The 21170-nt window shown below is 36.8% G+C and overlaps 1 protein-coding gene across 2 annotated transcripts in view; it reads left to right on the top strand.

The window, feature by feature from the left end:
* Positions 1–2842: 2842 nt before the first annotated feature.
* LOC127167251 (gamma-aminobutyric acid receptor subunit gamma-3) overlaps positions 2843–21170 on the top strand; it is a 128540-nt gene continuing 110212 nt past the window's right edge. For both annotated transcript variants that reach the window (XM_051113174.1, XM_051113175.1), the window contains exons 1-2: positions 2843–3801; positions 5411–5559. In XM_051113174.1, coding sequence (XP_050969131.1) covers positions 3749–3801; positions 5411–5559 — 202 coding nt within the window. In that variant the 5' untranslated portion in view covers positions 2843–3748. The remainder of the gene's footprint in view (positions 3802–5410; positions 5560–21170) is intronic.

The raw sequence follows: 21170 nt of genomic DNA, 5'->3' as shown, positions 1-21170 counted from the left end.
TATTTGTGATCCTGGACCTCAAAATCAGTCTTAAGTAGCACGGGAATATATGTAGCAATAGCCAAAAATACATTGTATGGGTCAAAATGATAGATTTTTCTTTTATGCCAAAAAATCATTAGGAAATTAAGTAAATATCATGTTCCATGAAGATATAATGATATGCATTGCTAAGAACTTAATTTGGACAACTTTAAAGTTGATTTCTCTATTTAGATTATTCCAGATTTTTAAATAGTTGTATCTAGGCCAAATATTGTCCTATCGTAACAAACCATACATCAGTGGAAAGCTTATTTATTCAGCTTTTTTTGGGTTTTCTGGACTAGGGTCACATTTTTGTTTTCTCATAGCTTCATAACATTATGGTTTCACCACTGATGTCACACAGACCATTTTAACAATGTCCTTACTATCTTGGGCCTTGAACGTGTCAGTTGTGTTGCTGTCTATGCAGGGTCAAAAAGCTTGTGGATTCCATCCAAAATATCTTAATTTGTGTTCCGAAGATGAACGAATGTCTTACAGGTTTGGAACTACATGATGGTACGTAATTAAAGACAGAATTTTTATTTTTGGGTGAACTATCCCTTTAAAGCCAATGACATTTATGGACTGCAAGGAAATGCTCCCACACAGATGATCTTACATCAAAAATAATATGCAGTTCATTTGCTTTGGTTAATGCTGGACCATGTGCCACGAGATTGCAGGGGTTTTATGTTTATTGGGTTGCTGCTCTTCATAGGCTCATGGCAATAAGACATGCACGTGAAGCTTAGCATGATATTCTCCTAATGGAACGGTTGCTAGAGAAGCCACTGTAACTGTGGAAGAAGGATTCTTCCTGGGATTACTCCTGGGATTATACAAAACACACACGCATGCACACATCAAGACCAGAGTTCCTGGAGCAGGGAGGATACGGAATCCTTCCTCTGGTCCTGTGCGCCGGCAACATCTGGCCCACATCTGTTTGTGAAGGATTTAGCCTCACTTAAGTTGCTTTCCAACCAGTGCTCCTATACATGGTATTGAATTAAACCAGCACCAGTGCGATCAAGTAACTGCATTTTTGCATTACGATGTGAGTTTATATACTAGCATATTGCCAGAAGCTGGCGGCTTCTGTTCAGTTTGCGGCATGGAATATACAAATGAGATATTTGTGTATTCTGTGCATTTGATACTGTTCTTAAGTATCCTTATGAATGTTAAAATATGTTATTTTGCTTCAGAGTCAACACTGACATTTATTGGACGTCACATTCCTGTTGTGGGTTTAGAGAAAGACTATACTTCATTTTAATACATGTAAGGCAAGTGTAAACCACTCCAATATACTAAACTCATCCCTCACACAATAATGCACAGCGTGCCAATGGACCTTAAACCTTTAATCCCCTGTGGAGTGGTGGAGTGAGAGCTTGGAATCCTATTCCTGGTGCCGGACCGGAATTCCGCTAGTGTGCGGTTGAGAAGCTGTCACTCATATATGTCATTACAGATTTATGTTTGTATCACGAAGAGATACCCAGTTGTTTTCATTGTATTAATGAGAAAAAAATTTAGATTGCATCTTCTAAATCTCTCGTATCAAAAGGGGTTTTGGTTATGTCACTATTTTGATTTAATCTATTGTGCAAAGATGGCAGCTAACCATTTAAAGTGACAGTGGCATGTTTGTTAATATAGAAAGAGACAGATAATGTGTGGATCACCCACACTTTAAGCATAGAGAAGTCAAAATTGGCAATGCTTTTAAAAGCACAGTATTCAAAACACTTGTACACTGTAATAATTTCATCATTGTTATTCATAAAGTCTTTTTCATCCACTCCCAGTAATTTCTTCTTCTTGATTTTATTACTTTTGATGTGCGTGTGTTTCAACATGATTTGCTTAAATTCAAAGTGATCTTAAAAGTGCATGGATTTTTGTTTTCTTCCACTGGAGGGTTTTGCACCACTTTGTACATCAAAAGTTATGTTTTAATTGTAGTTAAAATATCTAAAGGTGCAGACAGTTTTCTTGTCACATCCTTTACCCTGTGGTTAGCTGCACTTCTTTTTTATTCTTCTTCCCTTGTATTTGGTTCAGTATGTACTGTGATTTACTCTCTCTGCATTTCTGTAATCAGCCACAAGAGGATAGTCTATCATGCATTTGAACTGGCCGAATTCATGCTCTCACCAACCCAAAAAGGGAGACACCATACCGTCATAAGAACTTAAAAACAAAGCGAAATAGGTCGACATGCAGTTTTATGTGTTATTAAAACTGAAGTGTGTCATTTTTTATATGTTAACATACTTGTTCTATATTAAAAGACAACGCAGTGCGCCATTCCAGGAGGATTTCTCCTAAAAAGTATAACCACTGTTGCAATGTGGTGTTCTGTCCGACTTGACCGTTATAGACTCAACCAATAGGGTGCGTTTGGGGGCGGGATTATCTGTTTGTCGGACTAATGGCAGACGGGGAGTCCATGGGGAGGGAGACCTGTTTGAAACAGTTGCAGTTCTATAAATTACATTGTGTGATGCTAGCGTTGCAAACATACACGGTTCTTTTTTATTTACATTTTTGCCAAAATGACAAAGGACTACTTTAAAATAACCAAAAGTTGATTTGCCTTTGGCGTTTTTAGAGTAGCACAGTACTGAACCTTCTAGAGAGAAGTCAGAAGAAAAATCTCACAACACGCAGAGCATAGCTAGAGAGAAAGGGGCTTGTGTTTTTTTTTCCAAAGTGCGTGGGCGACTGGGAGCTGCCTGTGGTGATAAATGTCGGCGCTGTCTCTCAAATATTATACTGCATATGTGCACCTGCTCACATACAGACACAACAATGCGAGGACAACGTATGGATAGACGTTTCTCTAGCTTTAAAGGTTAAATTAGCAGCGGTAGTTATGTATATCCGACTCGGATAGTAAAAAGAAAGAAATAAAGAATGACGAATGACATTCCACTGGCATACGGCAAATGGCAAAGTACAGGAAAATGTATTTGTTTCTATATTCATGCTAGAAGCATCAGAATGTATGTAGTCTGATGTATTGAATAATACCCAGTAATAATTAATTCGACTCCAAATTGGTTGATGACATTTTCTTCACCCTCAATCTTGCTCTATTATCGGGTTAATCGCACTGCGATCAATGCACGTGCAAAGTAATTACAGCAATTACGCGCCAATTTCCATTTCGAACTCAGTCCGCGCGGTAATCATTTAGCTAGCTGATAGCGATACTGTAAACAGCCGCTTTTTAATGTCTCTCCTCGAAGCATTCTGACGCTGAAAATATCAGATGTACCCGAAGAGGATCTCAAGTTCCGCCGAAGCGTCTGGGAAGGCAGACTTTGTTTTTTCATGACGTAATTTGCAGAAACTAACGGATGCGTTAGGGGTTTGAAGGTGTCCACTTTGGAAGTTTGTGCTCTGCCTCTGTGTGAACGTCAGTATGTGTATCTGGTGGTGCAATCGAAAGCAGCGCAACTTCAAGGAGCAGGAGGGGCTCTTCTATTATTTGATCCCGCTAATTGCCAATGTAAGTGAACTTTAAGCACCGGACACTAGCCGAGGAGGTCTTACCGTACCCGCTGGACTATAACCTCGACTACTCGCCACTGTTTTAATTGAGCCTGGAAGAAAAAAAAAGGCTGCAGCTGTGTCACTTTTTCCTTCCTAGAAGAGTCCCCGTGCAGTGTGCCACATTCAACACGGAGTCAATCTCACCTAAAACATGTCCACCAAATTGTTCCTCTACTTCTTACTTCTGTCAGTGTTTCGTGCATGGTAAGTGACGCTGCTACCGTCTTTGTCTTGCCATCAATTAAATGTTCATAAGGATAATTCTATTGCAGGTTTCTTATGCATAGTCTTCCCTGATGCCACATAATAGATCACCAATCTGGCGATGAAGATGTGATGTACGCACTTAGAGCCTAACTTTAAGAATAAGTCTTTTGATTTGTGCTATTTAGGAAGTTCAAAAGACTTTGCGGATGTTTATTTAAATCCTTGCGTAAGTAGTTTTTTTCCCTTTGTCGTAGCGCATTCGTAAAAGACTTAGATCTTTATTGTCAAATCTTCAGACGACATCTCTGTGGGTGTAATCTTGTGAGATTGGTGGTTGTCTGGGTTCTCTGATAACATTACAAATCACGCTTTTAAATTAATCTTAACTAACGTCGTGCGTTATTTCACGGTGTGCGTCGTTACCGGAGCTGTCAGTTCCAAAGGTGCTGAACTAAGTATGTCCGAAAGTTTGTCTTCCTACACAGAAAACAAGGTGAAAATGCTGGCAAACGTGGAAATCCCATGCTGGTTTGTCGAGGTGCTTTAAAAAGGGTTCTAAATTAAATTATAGAAGTAACTGTGCTCTGTTAAGAATATATATGTATCATGCTAAATGTCCATATGTATGTCTTAAGGTACAGATAAGGCTACTGGATCAGATATGAACCTGTCCTTGTTGAAAAAAGAGAGAGTCGGTCATTTAGCACGCACTTACTGAAATGTCATATGTCAACATTACATATTATATTTTAACGTATTCAGCGTTTATTTGTATAGATCAAACAGTTACCTATTATTTTAATATTTAAGTGTCAGATTACTAATATTCAGAACTGACATGTAATTTTATTTCTTTATCAATATCTCAATCTATCTTTTGTTTTATCTCTACTGACAAAGTGCTAACTAAATATAAACCTTATATGCATTATATATTTTAATATTCAAGCCTATCTGCCTATTTATTTATTTATTTATTTATTTATTTATCATAATGAAGAAAATATTGTATCTCTATTGCAATTAAGATTGTCAAAGTAGGCCTACAGAAAGTTATACCTTGTAAATTTAGATCTCTGAAGTGGAATGCATTTTTTGGATGTTATTTTTGTAAATAGTGTACAATGGTTTTGGAGTAATCAAAATGTATTCATATAATTTAATAAGCACTTTGGTCTCTACTAAAATGTGTGGGGAAAAAAAGAGAAATATCCATATTAAATTGCATGCATTGGATTTAATTGTGATGAGAGGCCAATGAATGAACATGCTACTTGGATAATGATGCTTTTGGGAAGCATTCCATAAATAATAAGTATAACTCACTGTACCTCTGACTGACGTTCTACTGAGTGCATCGGGAAACCCTGCCTTTAACTGGCATTTTTATGTGAGTGCAACTGTGAAATGGTTTCTACTTCCGTATTGGTCTGATTGCTAACTAGTCTCCTTCTCAGAAAATGGTGACTAATATGTTACTGCTATTCCACATAAATTCTGACATAAATGTATTGTTGTCATCTTCAAAATAATTGATTATTAAGTTTAAACCAAGGAAAAGACCTCAACGGTGACCTGTGGAATACGTTTTCTTTTATTTCTTCAGTTCTCAAACAGTCGCTTCTGAGGATGATGAGTACGACGATGTTACTGTGAATCAAATGTTGGCCCCCAAAACCCACGAGACAGACGCAACGCAAATACTAAACAACTTACTAAAGGAGTATGACAAAAAGCTGCGGCCAGATATTGGAGGTGAGTGGTTTTCTAAATGCGGTCATTGAGGAATGTGGAGCTGTGTGGAGCTGTCCATGGTGCTGAAACCAATTCAGCTTTACAGCATTCAGCATTGGTCATCTTGAAGCTCCATTTACTGTCAATACATGCTAACAAATCTATCTCATATACATGAATTGAATTTACTTTAAAGTCCATCTGCTGTGTTTACCCCAGCAATTCATGTTTTGTAAACTGATGAAGTACATTAGCTCCATACTGTTGATTAGAGAAAACACCTGCAAATTACACTAAGCGACACAATTTTCCTTATACTATGAAGAATAAAAATGTCTAATGTATTTGCTGTTTGAGAGACATTGAGAGTTAGCAGCAGCTAGACTGCGGGTTTATGGTTTTGCATTAAGTAATTGAATTCCTGCAGCAGTGGAATATTTTCCTGTGATTTTCTACTTATTTATACAGGCGTCTCATGTTTTTTCCCACCTTTTTTCTTTTTTTTAACCACGCAGTGCTCTTAATAGTCTCATGGACTGCACTACAATCCATTTTTGCATGTAATCTCACAAATTTGCTTGTTTTCATGTGTTTCAAGAGTTATATTAGCTTACAGAGTGCCTCCACGAGTGGAGGATTCATAGATCCTTTCAGGCGTTCCGTCAGAATAACATGAAATTTTCATTTCTCAACATATCTCAGGGTTGAGATTGATGCTATTTTCTAGTAAATGCAACTAAATAGAGTGCCATGAGAGGAAATCACAATCTGCAATTCAAGCAGCGCTTTCTGTACTTGATCTGAGATGTCACCGCAGAGCATCACAACCGCTCTTGACACATCTGTCAGGTCTGTTATTGGTTTTGTGGCATCGTTGTGATATATTGCATCTTATTGGATTCGAAGCATTTTAGGAAGCCTATCCCTGCGAAAATCTCACCGCTTCTACATGTTTTTTGTTTCCTTTCGATGAGAAGAACAATCTCCATGTTTGATGGATGACAGTCTCCAGATTATATTTCTTATGCTCATGTCTGACTTCTAAGAGGAAGACTATGTTTATTGCTCTCTTACACACACACCACACCTACAACAACCCACACAACTCAAGCTTATTGCCTCAGAGCCACCTTGCCGTGAAATAGCTTTTGTTTTCCACTTTTGTAGCTCAGTCTGTCTGGAGAGAACTGTACTGCTATATAATCAAGGATGCCACTGAATGGCTGTGATACTATGTATGAAGACAGCTACATGAGACACTGTTAAGGAAGGAGAAAGATTCCAGTGAAGTCCCCAGAAACTGAGGAACGGAGATGGTGGGCACGTCTCAGATATGTCAACTCAGGTGCAGAGTGGGTCAATGAAAGAAGCTCTAATACACTTCCTACAACTGGACTTTCTGTTTCAACTCTCTCTTTCTATCTCTCTCTCTCTCACACACACACAAACACACACATACTTTGTTCTTTCTCTTTCTTTTTTGCTTTACCACCACTTTAGACTGTTTGTTGTGAGTCAGACATGTGATTTTCTTGTTTTTTCCCATGCAGAATTCATGGCTAGAAAAAAGAAATAGCTCACCATTTTCACATGCAAGTTTTTATGAAGTACAAGAAGAGAGTGCAAATAATAGAATCCTCTTTTGCCCATAATTATTTATCTTTTAGCATTTCAGTATCAAGGTTGTTTGCTATGCTGTTCTGTTCAGCTTTGTGATGAGTTGTGCGGATTGAATCAGCAGGTATGATTGCGTTGCTGCAAATAGCGCAAATACATATGATTCATGGTGGAATAAAAACAAACAACTTCTCAAGGCTGTCCGATATCTTATAATAGGGCTAGGCGGTATGGCCAAAATATCACAATATTTTTTTCCATATCATACAGGATCAATATTTTTTACAATACCATTAATGGGGAAGGAAATGTTTTCCACATGTTTGTTAGACCACGAGAATGAATGTAATCATAACTTATTTCCTCACAATAAAACTTCACAAAGTTAGCTAACTTTTAGTTTAGTGCCCTATGAAATCTATTCAGTTGTATGAATTTTTTTCTGTTTTATGACTTTGATTAAACATCAAAACGGTGTCTAATGAAATGAATTAATAAAAGTTTAAAATGTAATAAAATGAAAATATAACAAATAATATAAATAATTTACAACAAAGCATTTTTTCGTCAAACAAGATTTAATTAACTGTATAAATTAAAACATGGGAGGGAAGATATCTTGGTTGCATGATATTCCTTAAAATTATTATTATTATTACATTGAGAACTACTTTTTATTATACAATTACTGTCATAATTACATTAACATTTATTTTGGTGGTTTGATGTGAAGTTCTTTGAGTTTCACTTTGCAGTTGATGGTGGTTTTTCTTTTGTGAAGTGACTCTCAGAGGAGCTCTGGAGGTGAAGACTGTATGTGTTCATGTCCTCATAGATGGAGACATCAAATGCTGAAAACACTGTGAGCGTCACAGGTGTTTGAGCTTGTGCTGCAGACAAAATGATTCATTCCCGCAGAACATACAGACTTAATAGAGACGTGGACTGACTAGCTGTTGTTTATTGTTTATTTCTGCTGTGTGATTGGCTGTGAGATCTCTATGATGCTGTTTTTTACCCCCAGCTCTACTTTATAATATCAGCACTACATGAAAACTTTTTCAGATTCTTTTTAACACAGATTAAGCCAGATATTAGCATAAAAATAATTTTCTTTGTCGCATCATCCTTTCATTTGTGCATAAATAATTTTGTTCAACAAACCTGCCACGAGATCTGTTAAATATTGTTTTTTTCACTATTGAAAATCCCGATTTTATTACAAAAACATACAGAACTTGTTTTCCCTTTGTCCTCTTTAAAATGGAAAAATATACAAATGCAGCATATTCCTTGAGGTTTTTTTTTTTTCGTCAAATGTGCGGCAACATTGTATTGTGAAATATAATAACAATGAAAGATTCAGACCTATTGCAGTCGCAAAATGGGAAGATTACAAAACAAAGACCAAATCAAGATCTCTCCTGGTACTTTACAGACTCCTTTACTGTTTATTTCTAAAAATCCCTTGTACTAAAGTGTACTGAAACTGATGTATTGCATATTGTTATTGTCATAATATTGCATTTTACTGACTCTGAGATTGTACAGAGCACTCTCAGGTTATTTTTCTATTCTATTCTTATTATGCCTGTTACGATAAGAGGAGCTTCTGTAAACCCTTGCCACTGTCAATTTCCTGAATCTCCATGATGTTGTCCTCGAACTCGTCTACATGATTTGATTTGATTTGATTATGGCGCCGGTGCATTATCCTGAATGCTTGTGATTAATAGTACATTAATGTCAGTCTTAAACATGGAAGTGTTTTATGGAGCTTGTCAACGAATGGTAGTGTGTCTGTGGAAGCGAATTAGCTGGAAGGCTGCAAAGAAGCTGTTGCTTCAAGCTTGTTTTTATCAGCTTTGTTTTCTCATTAGGGTCCATTTTTGCCAGAGATTTGACCAGTGATTCACTGACTTCTTGTTATTAGCTTCAGAAAGCACTCTTTCCTTTTCAGCATTCTTTTGTTGGCCAATGTTCAAGATGCCATCTGTTCTAAGCTCAATCAGCTAGTTACAAGGTTGTCTTTTAAAAGGGTCACATGGCTACCGCTCTTAGTGTACTGCATTCTAAAAGCATGAAAACGACTGGTGCATTAAAGCTAATATGCGGGTGCAATTAGAGAGGGGGGCAGATGCTTTTTTTCAACAAGGAATTCAACAGTAATAGATGGTAAATCACACTGACATGTTTTGGAAAAGATGGATGCATATTAAACAGGCTAATTAGCTGGTTTTTGACATGGTCATTTAGTCCATCATAAAGAGATATACTCTCAATGGAAGTGCTTTATAGATGATATGATAAGATTAAAGGTTCACCAAAAAATAAAAGTCTGTTAATATTTATTCATCTTAATTCTTTTTTAATCAAAATTATCATTCATCTAGCTGAAAATCATGGGTTTGATTCCCAGGGAATCCCTGAACTGATAAAATGTATACCTTAAAAGCTCTTAAAGGGAACCCCAGGTAATACTTGTATGGCCTAATATGATCTAAATGATGTCTCTTACTAAAATATGTAGTAGAAAACCCATGAAAGATTTATGTTATTTTAAAAACTCAACACAACACAACACAACTCTGTATAAGCAACTCGGAAAATAAAATACTGGTTCGATGCCATTTTGTGCTGCTTTTGGTTTTAATTTTCAGTTGAAAGGCAACAAGAGAAGTGATGTAAATCTTCACTGCATGCTTTCGTAGCAATAAGAAGAGGAGAAAAAATAGGAAGATGCCTTTGACGAATAAAACTTTTTAAAGACTCGTCACAACGTCTTCTCTCCACTTTAACCTCAGATACTATTGAGGCTTTTAGTAGACCACAGCTACTGAAAGAGCTTAAAAACGGCTAAGAAACGCTATGCTGTTCTCGCAGGATTTAAACATGCTGACGCTTGTCATGACGCTGCAGCCACTGAAGGAGTTTTTCAAAGTGGATTTCACTGAATGATCTGGGGCGTTTAGACTCCTTGTGGGGAAAAATAGGTGGTACAGCATTTGGTTTAAGCATACGCTTATATCCTTTGCCACCTGTAAGCTCTTTCAGTAGCTGTGGTCATTGTATCAGTATTTTATTTTCCGAGTTGAGTTGAAAAATAGCAAAAGCTAGCGCCAGTAGCTCACCCAGTGCAGCCGTTTTATGCCATCGAAATAATGCCCCCCCTCCCATAGTACAAAATATGTATAAAACAATGTGGTTTTTTTTAATAACATAAATCTTTTATGGGTTTTATACTACATATTTCAGTAAGAGACATAATTTACATTAAAGGACAAGTCCACTTCCTTGTCATCCAAGATGTTCATGTCTTTCTTTCTTCAGCCATAACGAAATTATGTTTTTTGAGGAAAACTTTCAGGATTTTTCTCCATATAGTGGACTTCTATGGTGCCCTGAGTTTGAGCTTCCATAATGCAGTTTAAATTTGGCTTCAAATGATCCCAGATGCAGTTGTAAACAGCTGAGGAAGAAGGGTCTTATCTAGTAAAACGATTGGTTATTTTCATTAAAAACTATATAAATTGTTTTATGTCAAACGCTTGTTTTGTCTTACTCTGCCTGAACTCTGTTTATTTCCGGTTCATGACAGTTAGGGTATGTTTAAAAAATTACATCTCATGTTCTCTCTCAGCTTACCTTTTTTGTTAAGGGTGTTTGATCTTCTTTGCATGTTCACTTTGCCAAGACTTGGTCGGTACTTCTGCAGCAATGTAGGATGATTTTGAAATGATTTTTGAAGTTGAGGGAGAAAATACGATTGGAGTTTTTTGACATACCCTAACTGTCTTGAGCCAGAATACACAGAGTTCAAGCAGAGCAAGAAAAGTATTTAAATTGTATTTTTTTAATGAAAATAACATCATTTACATCTAGTGATCATTTCACTAGATAAGACTCTTCTTCCTTGGCTGGGATCGTTTACAACCGCATTTGGGATCGTTTGAAGCCGCATATTTGTTCTGGAAGTGGACTTCTCCTTTAAATTAATTCATACAAGTCTTAATAGCCAGGGTTCCCTTTAAAAATAAAGGGTCCAAAAGGGAATTTTCACAGTGATGCCGTTCTAGGATACCTTTCAATAAACAGAACCAGAAACTATCAATTTGTCAATGTATCAAATATATATATTACAAAAAAGTAATTTTGCTTCACAGAAAAATAGGAAGTTATTTGGGCTTTGAACACATGAGGGTGATTAAATAAAGTAAGTTTTATTGATTTTTGATGAACTGCCCCTTTAAATGAGATGTCTGTATGGATCTTTGTGAGTGTGCATGTGCACGACGTGTGTGTGCACTTTTGGTATTGACACCACAACTATCGCAGCAGTAGCAGTGTCACAGTGGCCCAATTGTGTCAGCTCTCTTTTGGGCTGAGCTGTAGGGGAAACCCTTCAAAGTGGGTCAGCCTCCCTCTTCTCTTCTTTTTCATGTGCATTGAGCCTCGCTCAGCCGGGCGACATCATTACCAGGGTAAAGGAAAGACTGGATAAGAGGGTTTAGGGACATTAAACGCATGTGACACATGCGCATTGGAATTCAGGAAGCGAATCTCGGGCCATCCATGCGAGTTTCCTTCATAAGGCGGATGGCGTATGGCGAGTGGCAGACGTGGTAGAGCAATCTGCTCTGTCTGCTGCATAAATAGAGGGAAAAAGAATCGCTTCACTTTGGATAAGCCCCCTGACCAGCCCCCTGGAGGAACACTCATTATAAAGTGCTAGTTTGTGTTAGCCCAGATTCATCTATGCAGCAGAGAGATGGAGAAAGCTGGGGGCGTGGTGGGGTTGGTGTGGGAAAGTGGGGGGAGGCGGTCTGGTCATTACTATGTTGTGATTTTTATCGCAGCGGAGAGACAGTGTGAGGTGAGAAAGAAGTAATGGGCCAGAAACAAAGAGACTGAATGTGGGAGGGAGGAAGAGAGAAGAGGAGTATAGAGAGAGGTACTGTACACAAGCCTTCAGGCAAAAGAGTGCCAGTGTGGGAAAATTTGTGAGCGTGTGTATGTAGAGCGAGAGCGGATAAGGCTGACTTGTGTGATGCGCATGCTTTCACCTCTAGGCCCCTCTTGCCATTGGCGAAAGCAACTTCTGTTTTATCATCAACAACTAAACGGAAAAAAATATGAGAGCATGTGCTTGTGTGCCAAAATAATTGTGCAAACGTAGTACCAAAACAGATTTGATTCTTGCAGAAATGGCTTCCTCGCTCTCTTTTCTCCTTATTTTTCTCTCATATTTTTTTCTTTTCTCTTTCAGAGTGCTCATTGAAGTCATGGTGGATGGTATATATATATCAGCAGCAGTTCTTTTTCCACAAAGTCCTTGTGCAAGTACAGATATTTCGCTCTGCCACTGTGCACTGCTATGTGACATGTTTGCCAAAGAGCTAAACTGGAGATCGGGAAACTAAAAGCGTGTGGCATAACCGCGAAAAGCCTTGATCCATAGGTTGATCCATATGGGTATTTAAACAGTAAATAGCGATGTCCATTGAGCAGGTTGGCCAATCTTACAATATAATATTACATTTTGATGAACGGCCCCTTGAAATGCACTATTTACTCAAAATTGAAAAGGGTGAGGAAAAAATCTGTTGCAAAAGTATTGCAATATTTTACCTCAGTTATGTTTTTTTCCCAAATTCCATTATTTATTTATTTATTTTTCCCAAATTCATTTTTTTCCATTTTGTTTTTCTGGACTGTAATAGTTACGTTAAAACGTATTAATCAAAAAGCATGTCTAATTAATTGAAATCAAGAAACCTACACAATTTAACAGCATATTTATTAAAAGTTGCACAAAAATTTAAATTTTTAAGGCCTATTTAACAATTTTTTTCTCAGATTCAAATTAATGATTTACCAAATTCTGTGTTGATTTTCTGGATTCCATTTGAATGGTTCCATTACATGTTAATAATAATTTTAATAATAATTTTCAGAAATACTGTTTTGTGTATTTACATTTTTCTAATAAATAAATTCTGGTAAATATTTTCTACTGGTAAATATTCCTTAAAAATAATGTTGCAGGATTCATATTTAAATATAAAAAAAAAAAAATGAAAAAATGTGCGGTATTGGGGGTCGATACACATCCTGAGGCACGGCTGGTGTAAACACAAGCATTAACTAGAGTGGCCACGATAAGCGTCGGTGGCCGTGCCGGTGCCCGTGTCGGTGCCGTAAAGTGCTGCAGACATGTACAGTGTGTGGTAAGAGATTTATTCATCATACAGTGTAGATAGCTTCACTTATAACATGAGTATTTTTAAAATGCATAAACTTGCACTAGCCTAGGCTAGGATAATTGATGTTCTTTGATCATTTTAATCTTTGCTCGTTTTCTGTAGCTGCTTTTTGAATAACTGAGGAAATATATTATTTAAATAATTATTTAATTGTTGTCAGTTGTTAAATACAAATTTAGTAGTATTAAAAACATTAGGCTGCTTTTAGCCTAATGCTGGAGCTGATTTCGGGCAATGAAATTAAGTATGTAAATAATTCAATAAATTAGCACGATATCCATAACTATAATGGAGCAGACGGAGCTTGCTGCTTTGGCAAACCTGGAACTAATCGAGCCATTTGTGACAGGCTGGGAGAAAGGTATTGTAATAATGTAAATTATGTGAAAAATTACCCCCAAAACAAAATCAAGACTTTGTAAAAGAGTCTAATAGGACCCCTTTAAGAAATAGCAAACAGTTTTTATTATCACCAGGCTCCTTCTGATTCCCACCTCTGTTCTCTAGCATATTCACTGGATGTGGCTTAATTTGTTGCCATTAACTTTGTTCAGTCTTTTACTGGGTTCCCTCTCTCCTTGTCTCTGTATCTTCTACATATATGTTTATTTAATGAGCTGTGTTCCACTGAAACTCATTCATCTCCATGCAATCTGCACATCCTGTTCTGGGGTCCGTGGAAGCGACAAGAAACACTGAATGCATGCTGTATGATATAACTGTGATAAATTGGAATAATCAAAATGGTTGTTTAGTATCGCACAAAATTATTTGAGGTGGAATGTTCTTGCTGACTCAAAGGCCTGTATATGAAATTTCTAATTTTACAGGAAGATGCGGTGTCGCAGGCTACCTTAGCATTCAAAAATGGAGAAAATACAAGTAAATTACTTTGACATTTTCCATCTCACTTGAGGGCATCTTAGTCTTTAAGACTAAAAAAAAGCTTCCCTTCAGACATTTCTGAACAATATCCGTAGTATGACATGCAGCTGCCGGCAAGGACAGACAAGCAAACAACATTATAAGAATTCAGCTTCTCATCATCAAGGTCTGATGTGCTTTATGCTTTAAAATTGATATAGCTGATGGTATTGAAATAGCGTATTAACAGTCTTAAGGTGGCTTTCCATCACAATAATTATTTATTCTATTTTAGATCTTGTACAAGTCAATCAAGGTAAACTGCTTAGCACGTAAGTGTTCTTAAAGAGATAGTTCACCTGAAAATGAGAATTCTATCATCATTTATTCAACCTCATGTTGCTCCAAACCTGTATGGATTTCTTTATTCAGCAGATCACAAAATAAGATTTTGTACATTGAAAATGTTTTTTTTGTACATATATTAAAGGTTGGGCCACTGATGTCACATGGACTATTTTATCGATGTCCGTACTACCTTTTGGGGCCTTGAACGTGGTAGTTGTGTTACTGTCTATGCAGGGTCAGTGAGCTCTCGGATTTCATCAAAAATATCTTCATTTGTGTTCCGATGATGAACAAAGGTTTTTATGGGTTTGAAATGACATGAGTGTGACAGAATTTACATTTTTGGGTGAACTATCCCTTTAAATTAGCTTAATGAAACTCTTTTTGATATTTAATGTTTTTCGTTCCCGTACAATGGGAAAAAGTCGGTATCGTCCTGGGTATCACTTTCATTGTAACAGTTTAAACGCTCTTCAAAATATCTTCAAAAATGTTCTTTCATGTTCCTCAGAAGAAAGAAAGTCATTCAGGTTTGCAAAAAACATGAGGGTGAATAAATGATGACAGTTTCATTTTTGCACACACTATCCCTCTAAAGCTAAAGGTCTATGTCCAGTGGACATTCATCACTTGTCAACCAACAAATTCCCCTCATTAACACCAATTCTTTTCAAGACCCTCCTGGTTAAAGCCTTACCAGTAGTGATTGTGCTGGAATTGGCTGCTAGTCTTTATTAATCCCTATTAATAAAGGTCAGCGAGCCCAGCTGTCAGAGTGCTTCTGTGCTTTCCTCTGGCCCTTCAGCAGGCCGACAGTCTGATCCCAGCCATTTCCACAGGCCTGTTACCTCCATGTCATGCCACCTGCCTCATATGTCTCTTTCCCTCTCAGCATCAATGACATGTTCCAGGTCTGGACTTGGATATCTGCCCCTGCTCATTGAATATTTCAGAACCCCTTGACATTTCATCCTGTAATGAGCCTATACGTGTCTGCGGAAGGAGGGCGGGAGCTAAAGAGAGTCAGATTCGGCTTCATTAATCCAAACCCTTTTGGCTTGAAGCGAGAAAGCATCAGCCAGACATGCTTCTGCTCATTCACCTGGACTAGACCCCATTTATTTAGTGTAGTGATGCTGAAATCCCTCATAATCCAGCGAGTGTGCAAGAAGTCTGACGCTTCTGATTAGGTAGAAAAGGTGAGCATGAAGGAACGCTTAACACCTTTCTGCCAGGATGTAAGCCTTAAAGATCACCCTCCTCCACAGGATCATGAGTACTTATCGCAGGTTAGCACGGCTTCAGACACAATGTGACGTGGAGATAAGTTGCTGTGAAAAGCTGTGTTTATTTCTTTAGCTTTGTTATATCAGAAGAGCACTCCTCCTGTATATTTCGGATCGGTCTAGATTTTTTTGACAACCTGAATTTAAATCACCCATATTTTTTGCTCAAGAAATTGTATTAATGAACCATGATACATTTTGCTTTCAGTATTATTTGAATAGAACTTTCAAAAGAACACCATTTATCTGAATTTTTTCTTACTTATTACAAACATTTGAACCATAATGTCCATAATACAATTTGATCAAAACAGGGAATGTGCACAAAATGTATTAAATGAAATTACATTACTTTATATAATATATATTGAAAATTCTCAATGTTTCAGTGTTTATCAACTGATTATTGGCCAGTGCCGGGCTTCTCAAAAGGGCCAGAAAAAATGAACTGTACTGATGAAGTCAAAAGTTTACATACACCTTGCATAATCTGCAAAATGTTAATTATTTAACCAAAATAAGAAGGATCATACAAAATGCATGTTATTTTTTAGTTAGTACTGACCTGAATATAAATTTCACGTAAAAGATGTTTACATATAGTCCACAAGAGAAAATAGTAGTTGAAAAGTTGAACACCTGAACTGCCTGCTGTTCTTCAGAAAAGTCCCACAGATTCTTTGGTTTTTCATTTTTGTGTAATTGAACTCTTTCCAACAATGACTGTATGATTTTGAGATACATCTTTTTACACTGAGGACAACTGAGGGACTCATATGCAACTATTACAGAAGGTTCAAATGCTCACTGATGCTTCACTTGATGCATTAAGAGCAAGGGGTGTAAACATTTGAACGAATGTGTACATTTTTCTTATATTGCCTAAATATCATATTTTTTCATTTAGTACTGCCCTTTAGAAGCTACAGAAGATAGTTACATATTTCCCAGAAGACAAAATAAGTTACATTTACCCTGAGCTTCAAATTCAAAAGTTTTCACCCCCCGGATCTTAATGCATTGTTTCTCCTTCTGAAGCATCAGTGAGTGTTTGAACCTAACGATAATAGTTAAATATGAGTTGGAAAGGGTTCAAATACACAAAAATGCTGAAAAACCAAAGAATCTGTGGGACCTGAAGAATTTTTGTGAAGAATAGTGGGCAGTTTAACTGTGAACTATACTGTATGTACACGTCTTTTAGGCCTTATTTAGTTCAGTAAATAATAAATAACATGCATTTTGTATGATCCCTCTTATTTTGGTAAAATAATTAACATTTTGCAGATTCTGCAAGGTGTATGTAAATTTTTGACTTTAACTGTTTTGATCTCTTGGCAGTAATAAACATTCTAAATTAAAATAATTAATTACAAGGACTGGTTCCTGATGTACAGATAAATATCACAGAGTGTAATTATTCAGTAATCACAAATGATTGATAAGTTATGGAAATTTATAGCTCTGAAGGTGTGGAAAGTCTGGTATCATATATTAAATACAATATTATTCTGTATCCCTCATGCCAGCAATCATACACAATCTCTGCCAAGCCTCTTAATTTCTCTCCATGGGAATAATGCAATAACTTGCCTTGACAAGGACACTATTAATTTGATCTGCGCTAGTAAGGCAAAACTCTGCCTGTGGCCACAAGCTTTGTTTTGTGCGGCGTCTCTGTCAGCGTATGTCACACTAATTGACTAGGGTGTAATTCCAGGACTCCTCTCTGTCTGTCCCTGTCACATTCTGTCTTTCTCTCGCTCTCTCTTTCCTTTACACACAAACACACACACATACATACGTAACACTTCAATCCAGAATTCATGTAAAATTACTAAAAGGCTCTTGTCTGATTATAGTGAGGGCTTGCAGCAAAAGAGAAATGGAAAAGAATAAAATGATAAATGTGATGCAGGGGAGGATTTGAGGGAGCTGGACATGTTGTAGTGGCTCTCATGTATGAAAGATAAAAAACATGTTTATAACTGGCTTGCATTGGAGCTTAATTAATGTTCACAGGGTTTTTTAAAGTTTAGCATATTTTTATGCACACACCTGATCTTGTTTGTTTAAATAATATTCAGAAAATAGGAGAACAGTTTAAATGAAAATTTTAAAATGCAGGCACCTTAGAAGATTGTGTACCTGTCAACCAGTGCAGTAATGGATTTTAGCATTTGTATTAACTTTTATTAATATTCCGCAGCGATATGCATATTAATAGCACTTTGGCCTTTTAGAAAATCAACATTTAACACTATTAAATTAATTTAACACCACATATAAAAATGTTTAATAATCTTTGAGTGATGCAAATTACATTTTAAATGTTTTTGAAATAAAATAATGACTATTTTTTCTTGCCAATTAATTTTTGGAACACGTGCACATAGTGGAAGAAAAAACTATTAATTTATAAAATATCTAAAGGGGGCATATCATGAAAATCTCACAAGCATGTGAAAAAAAGAGCCACTCAGATTTTGCTTCCCCGTGATGTAGAAAGGGGATCTTATTATAATATTACCGCCCATTAATCTGCACGTTTCCAACCACGTCACCATCATTTTGTTTTTTGTTTTTCTAATGCATGGCAAAAGTTTGAGCAAATCATGCTAACTTTTTGTCTTTGGCTCCATAGACAAGCACAGAACACTATTTAGAGTCTCAGCTTCAAGAGAGACAAGTGAGCAGTGGAGTTATTTATTTATTTATTTACTGTATATTACACTGCTGCTACATTAATCTAATGTAAACTTGCAATTTCTTTCCCAGCTGTTTACCTTCACAGACAAAACTGACTGTTTTTGTAACTCTTGTGTTTTTAACATAAACTTTGTATTTGACAGCACAATAAGACATGAAAGATAATTTAGTTTAGAACTCACATGCCATGTGACAGCCACTTTCTGTGCCTGAGCTTCGGATGTGCACGCTCAGAAAACAGCATGTTTCTGCTTCTGCTCAAAATAGGCATTTTCTGAAACTTCTGGGGACACCTGAAACTTATATTACATATTGTAAAAACAGCATAATAGGTCTTCTCTAAAAAATAATACATGCAAAGATATGCATATTAATACAGTAACTGCTCTGATGACACTTCACAAATGTACTGTAATTTCTTATTACAGTATGTTGCATTATGCATGGCCTAATGTTTGATTATACAGATTTGCTAGCAAATGATTATGAACGATTGGCTTTTTCTGATTAAGAATAGCTTAATTATGAATTATGTGCAGAAGAATATAAACCATGGTTGATGGGCCAGAAGAGACAGGTGACTGTCTGACAGAAATGTGTGTGTGTAAGTGTGAAAGAAGCATATTCAGAGCTGAATTACATATATAGGAAAATAATTCATAAATGAGGCATATTTTGAAAGCTGAAGACAGGCAAAGGGGCATGAGAAATGACAAGGGAGAGAGAAAGATATGATAGAGAGATCAGTTGCCCACTGGTCGTATCAGCCTTGTTTATCATGCCCTCCCCATCTTCCCAGATGTCTCCTGTGCGCCTGAGTGTTTGACATTGATATGGTTCAACTTCACTGTGACATAAACTCCTCCTCTGACTGGTCATTACCCTGCTACAGATCAGCTGCACTCACCCCCCCAGGGATGTTTGCACGCCCCCACACGCCAGCCTTTCCGGAGGCATCATCTGCCTCGCTGAGGTTCTGACGATGACCACATCATCTGATTAAGATCTGTTGATTCTCCTTCCCTGCAATTTCTTCTCTTGCAGTACAGAGCATTCTCTCTATGGCCGTAGCAGAGGTGGACAGATGGTAGACAATGTGCTTACTATGGATATGTCCTTGTTTTAAATGTAAAAAAAAAACTTTTCTGCAAAGTCACAGCTGAAATAACAAGTACTGCATGTTCCTCAAAATGTCAGCAACAAAGAATCATATCGTAGCATATATTTCTTGCAAGCTGTGATACTTTTTGCAGAGTTCTTTGAGAAATAAAAACTTACAGTATTTGTTCGAAATAGAAATCTTTTTTAACAATTGAACATATCCTTGCTGAATAAAAGTGTTTACACTTACAGACCCCCAAAGCTGATTCTGAAAGATGGGTCAATACCATCCGGTCAATACCAGCTGTTCATGTTTAAACATCATCAGCTCATATTTTCTGAATGTTTTCAAATTGTGTTTTCGGATGTGCTTGTTAGCATACTGTACAGCTAAAGTGGCTAAAATTACTACTGTCTCTGACTGTATTCACAGAGAGCAGAGCTATGTCATTAGTTTTATCCCCAAAATGATCACTGTCATCACTGTCTGCATTTTTTTTTATAAATAATTTCTGACATTTTGGCTGCATGAGATTCTCCAGTTTTGTTGTTAATGGACTATCTGAAGCAGGGTTGCCAGGTTTTCACAACAAAACCCGCCCAATTGCTTCTCAAATCTCGCCCAAAACTACACTGTAAAAAAATTCTGTAAAATTTACTGTAAAAAAAGCAGCTGTGATTACAAGAATTTTACCTTAAAAAAAACAGTAGCAAAATTTTTGGTTTTACAGTTTTAACTTAAATTTTACATTTAAATACCGTCGTTTCTTTTCACTGATATGTTACTATACCAACCTATTGAAGTACTAAGATCTGCTTTGTACCTTTGTAATACACTGATAACCACCAAAAGCAGGTGGTGAGAAAGTCACATGACGAGCAGTTTTTAAATATTGACACATATACTAGGTGCACAGTGCCATTCACACAAACACTAAACACCATCATGGTAACATGCATGAAACTGAAATAATTGCAGCATTAGGTGTAACATGCAACCCTAATGTATAAACCTGATAAGAAGAAACTAACAAGAAGCAGTTATTTCAACAAAAAACATCAATTTTGAAATGTAACCTAGGGAATTCTGGGAACGTTAATTTACGGTTATTATTTTTTTTATATATATAATTTACGTTTTTTTACTATAGCATTTTTACAGTCTTTTACTTTCAAATTCGCTGTAATTTTTTACAGGGTAGCCCAGTCACATTTTGTGGGGGGATCCCCCATTAAAAATTGCATTCCGGGGTGTAAAGTGCACATTTTTTTCGCATTCCAGGGGCTAAATATGACGTTATTGTGGTTGTTTTAACCCGCGGGAACAGTGTTAAAGTAGCCCAATTCCACAGGAAAACCACGGACTTGGCAACACTGATCTGAAGTGTGAGCTGTTAAGACTCCGTCCTCTTCTGAAAAGGGGGCAGGGGGCAGCAGCTCATTT

This window comes from Labeo rohita, chromosome 6, assembly GCF_022985175.1.
Source record: "Labeo rohita strain BAU-BD-2019 chromosome 6, IGBB_LRoh.1.0, whole genome shotgun sequence".
NCBI lineage: Eukaryota > Metazoa > Chordata > Actinopteri > Cypriniformes > Cyprinidae > Labeo > Labeo rohita.
This window is presented reverse-complemented; position numbering and strand designations above follow the sequence as displayed.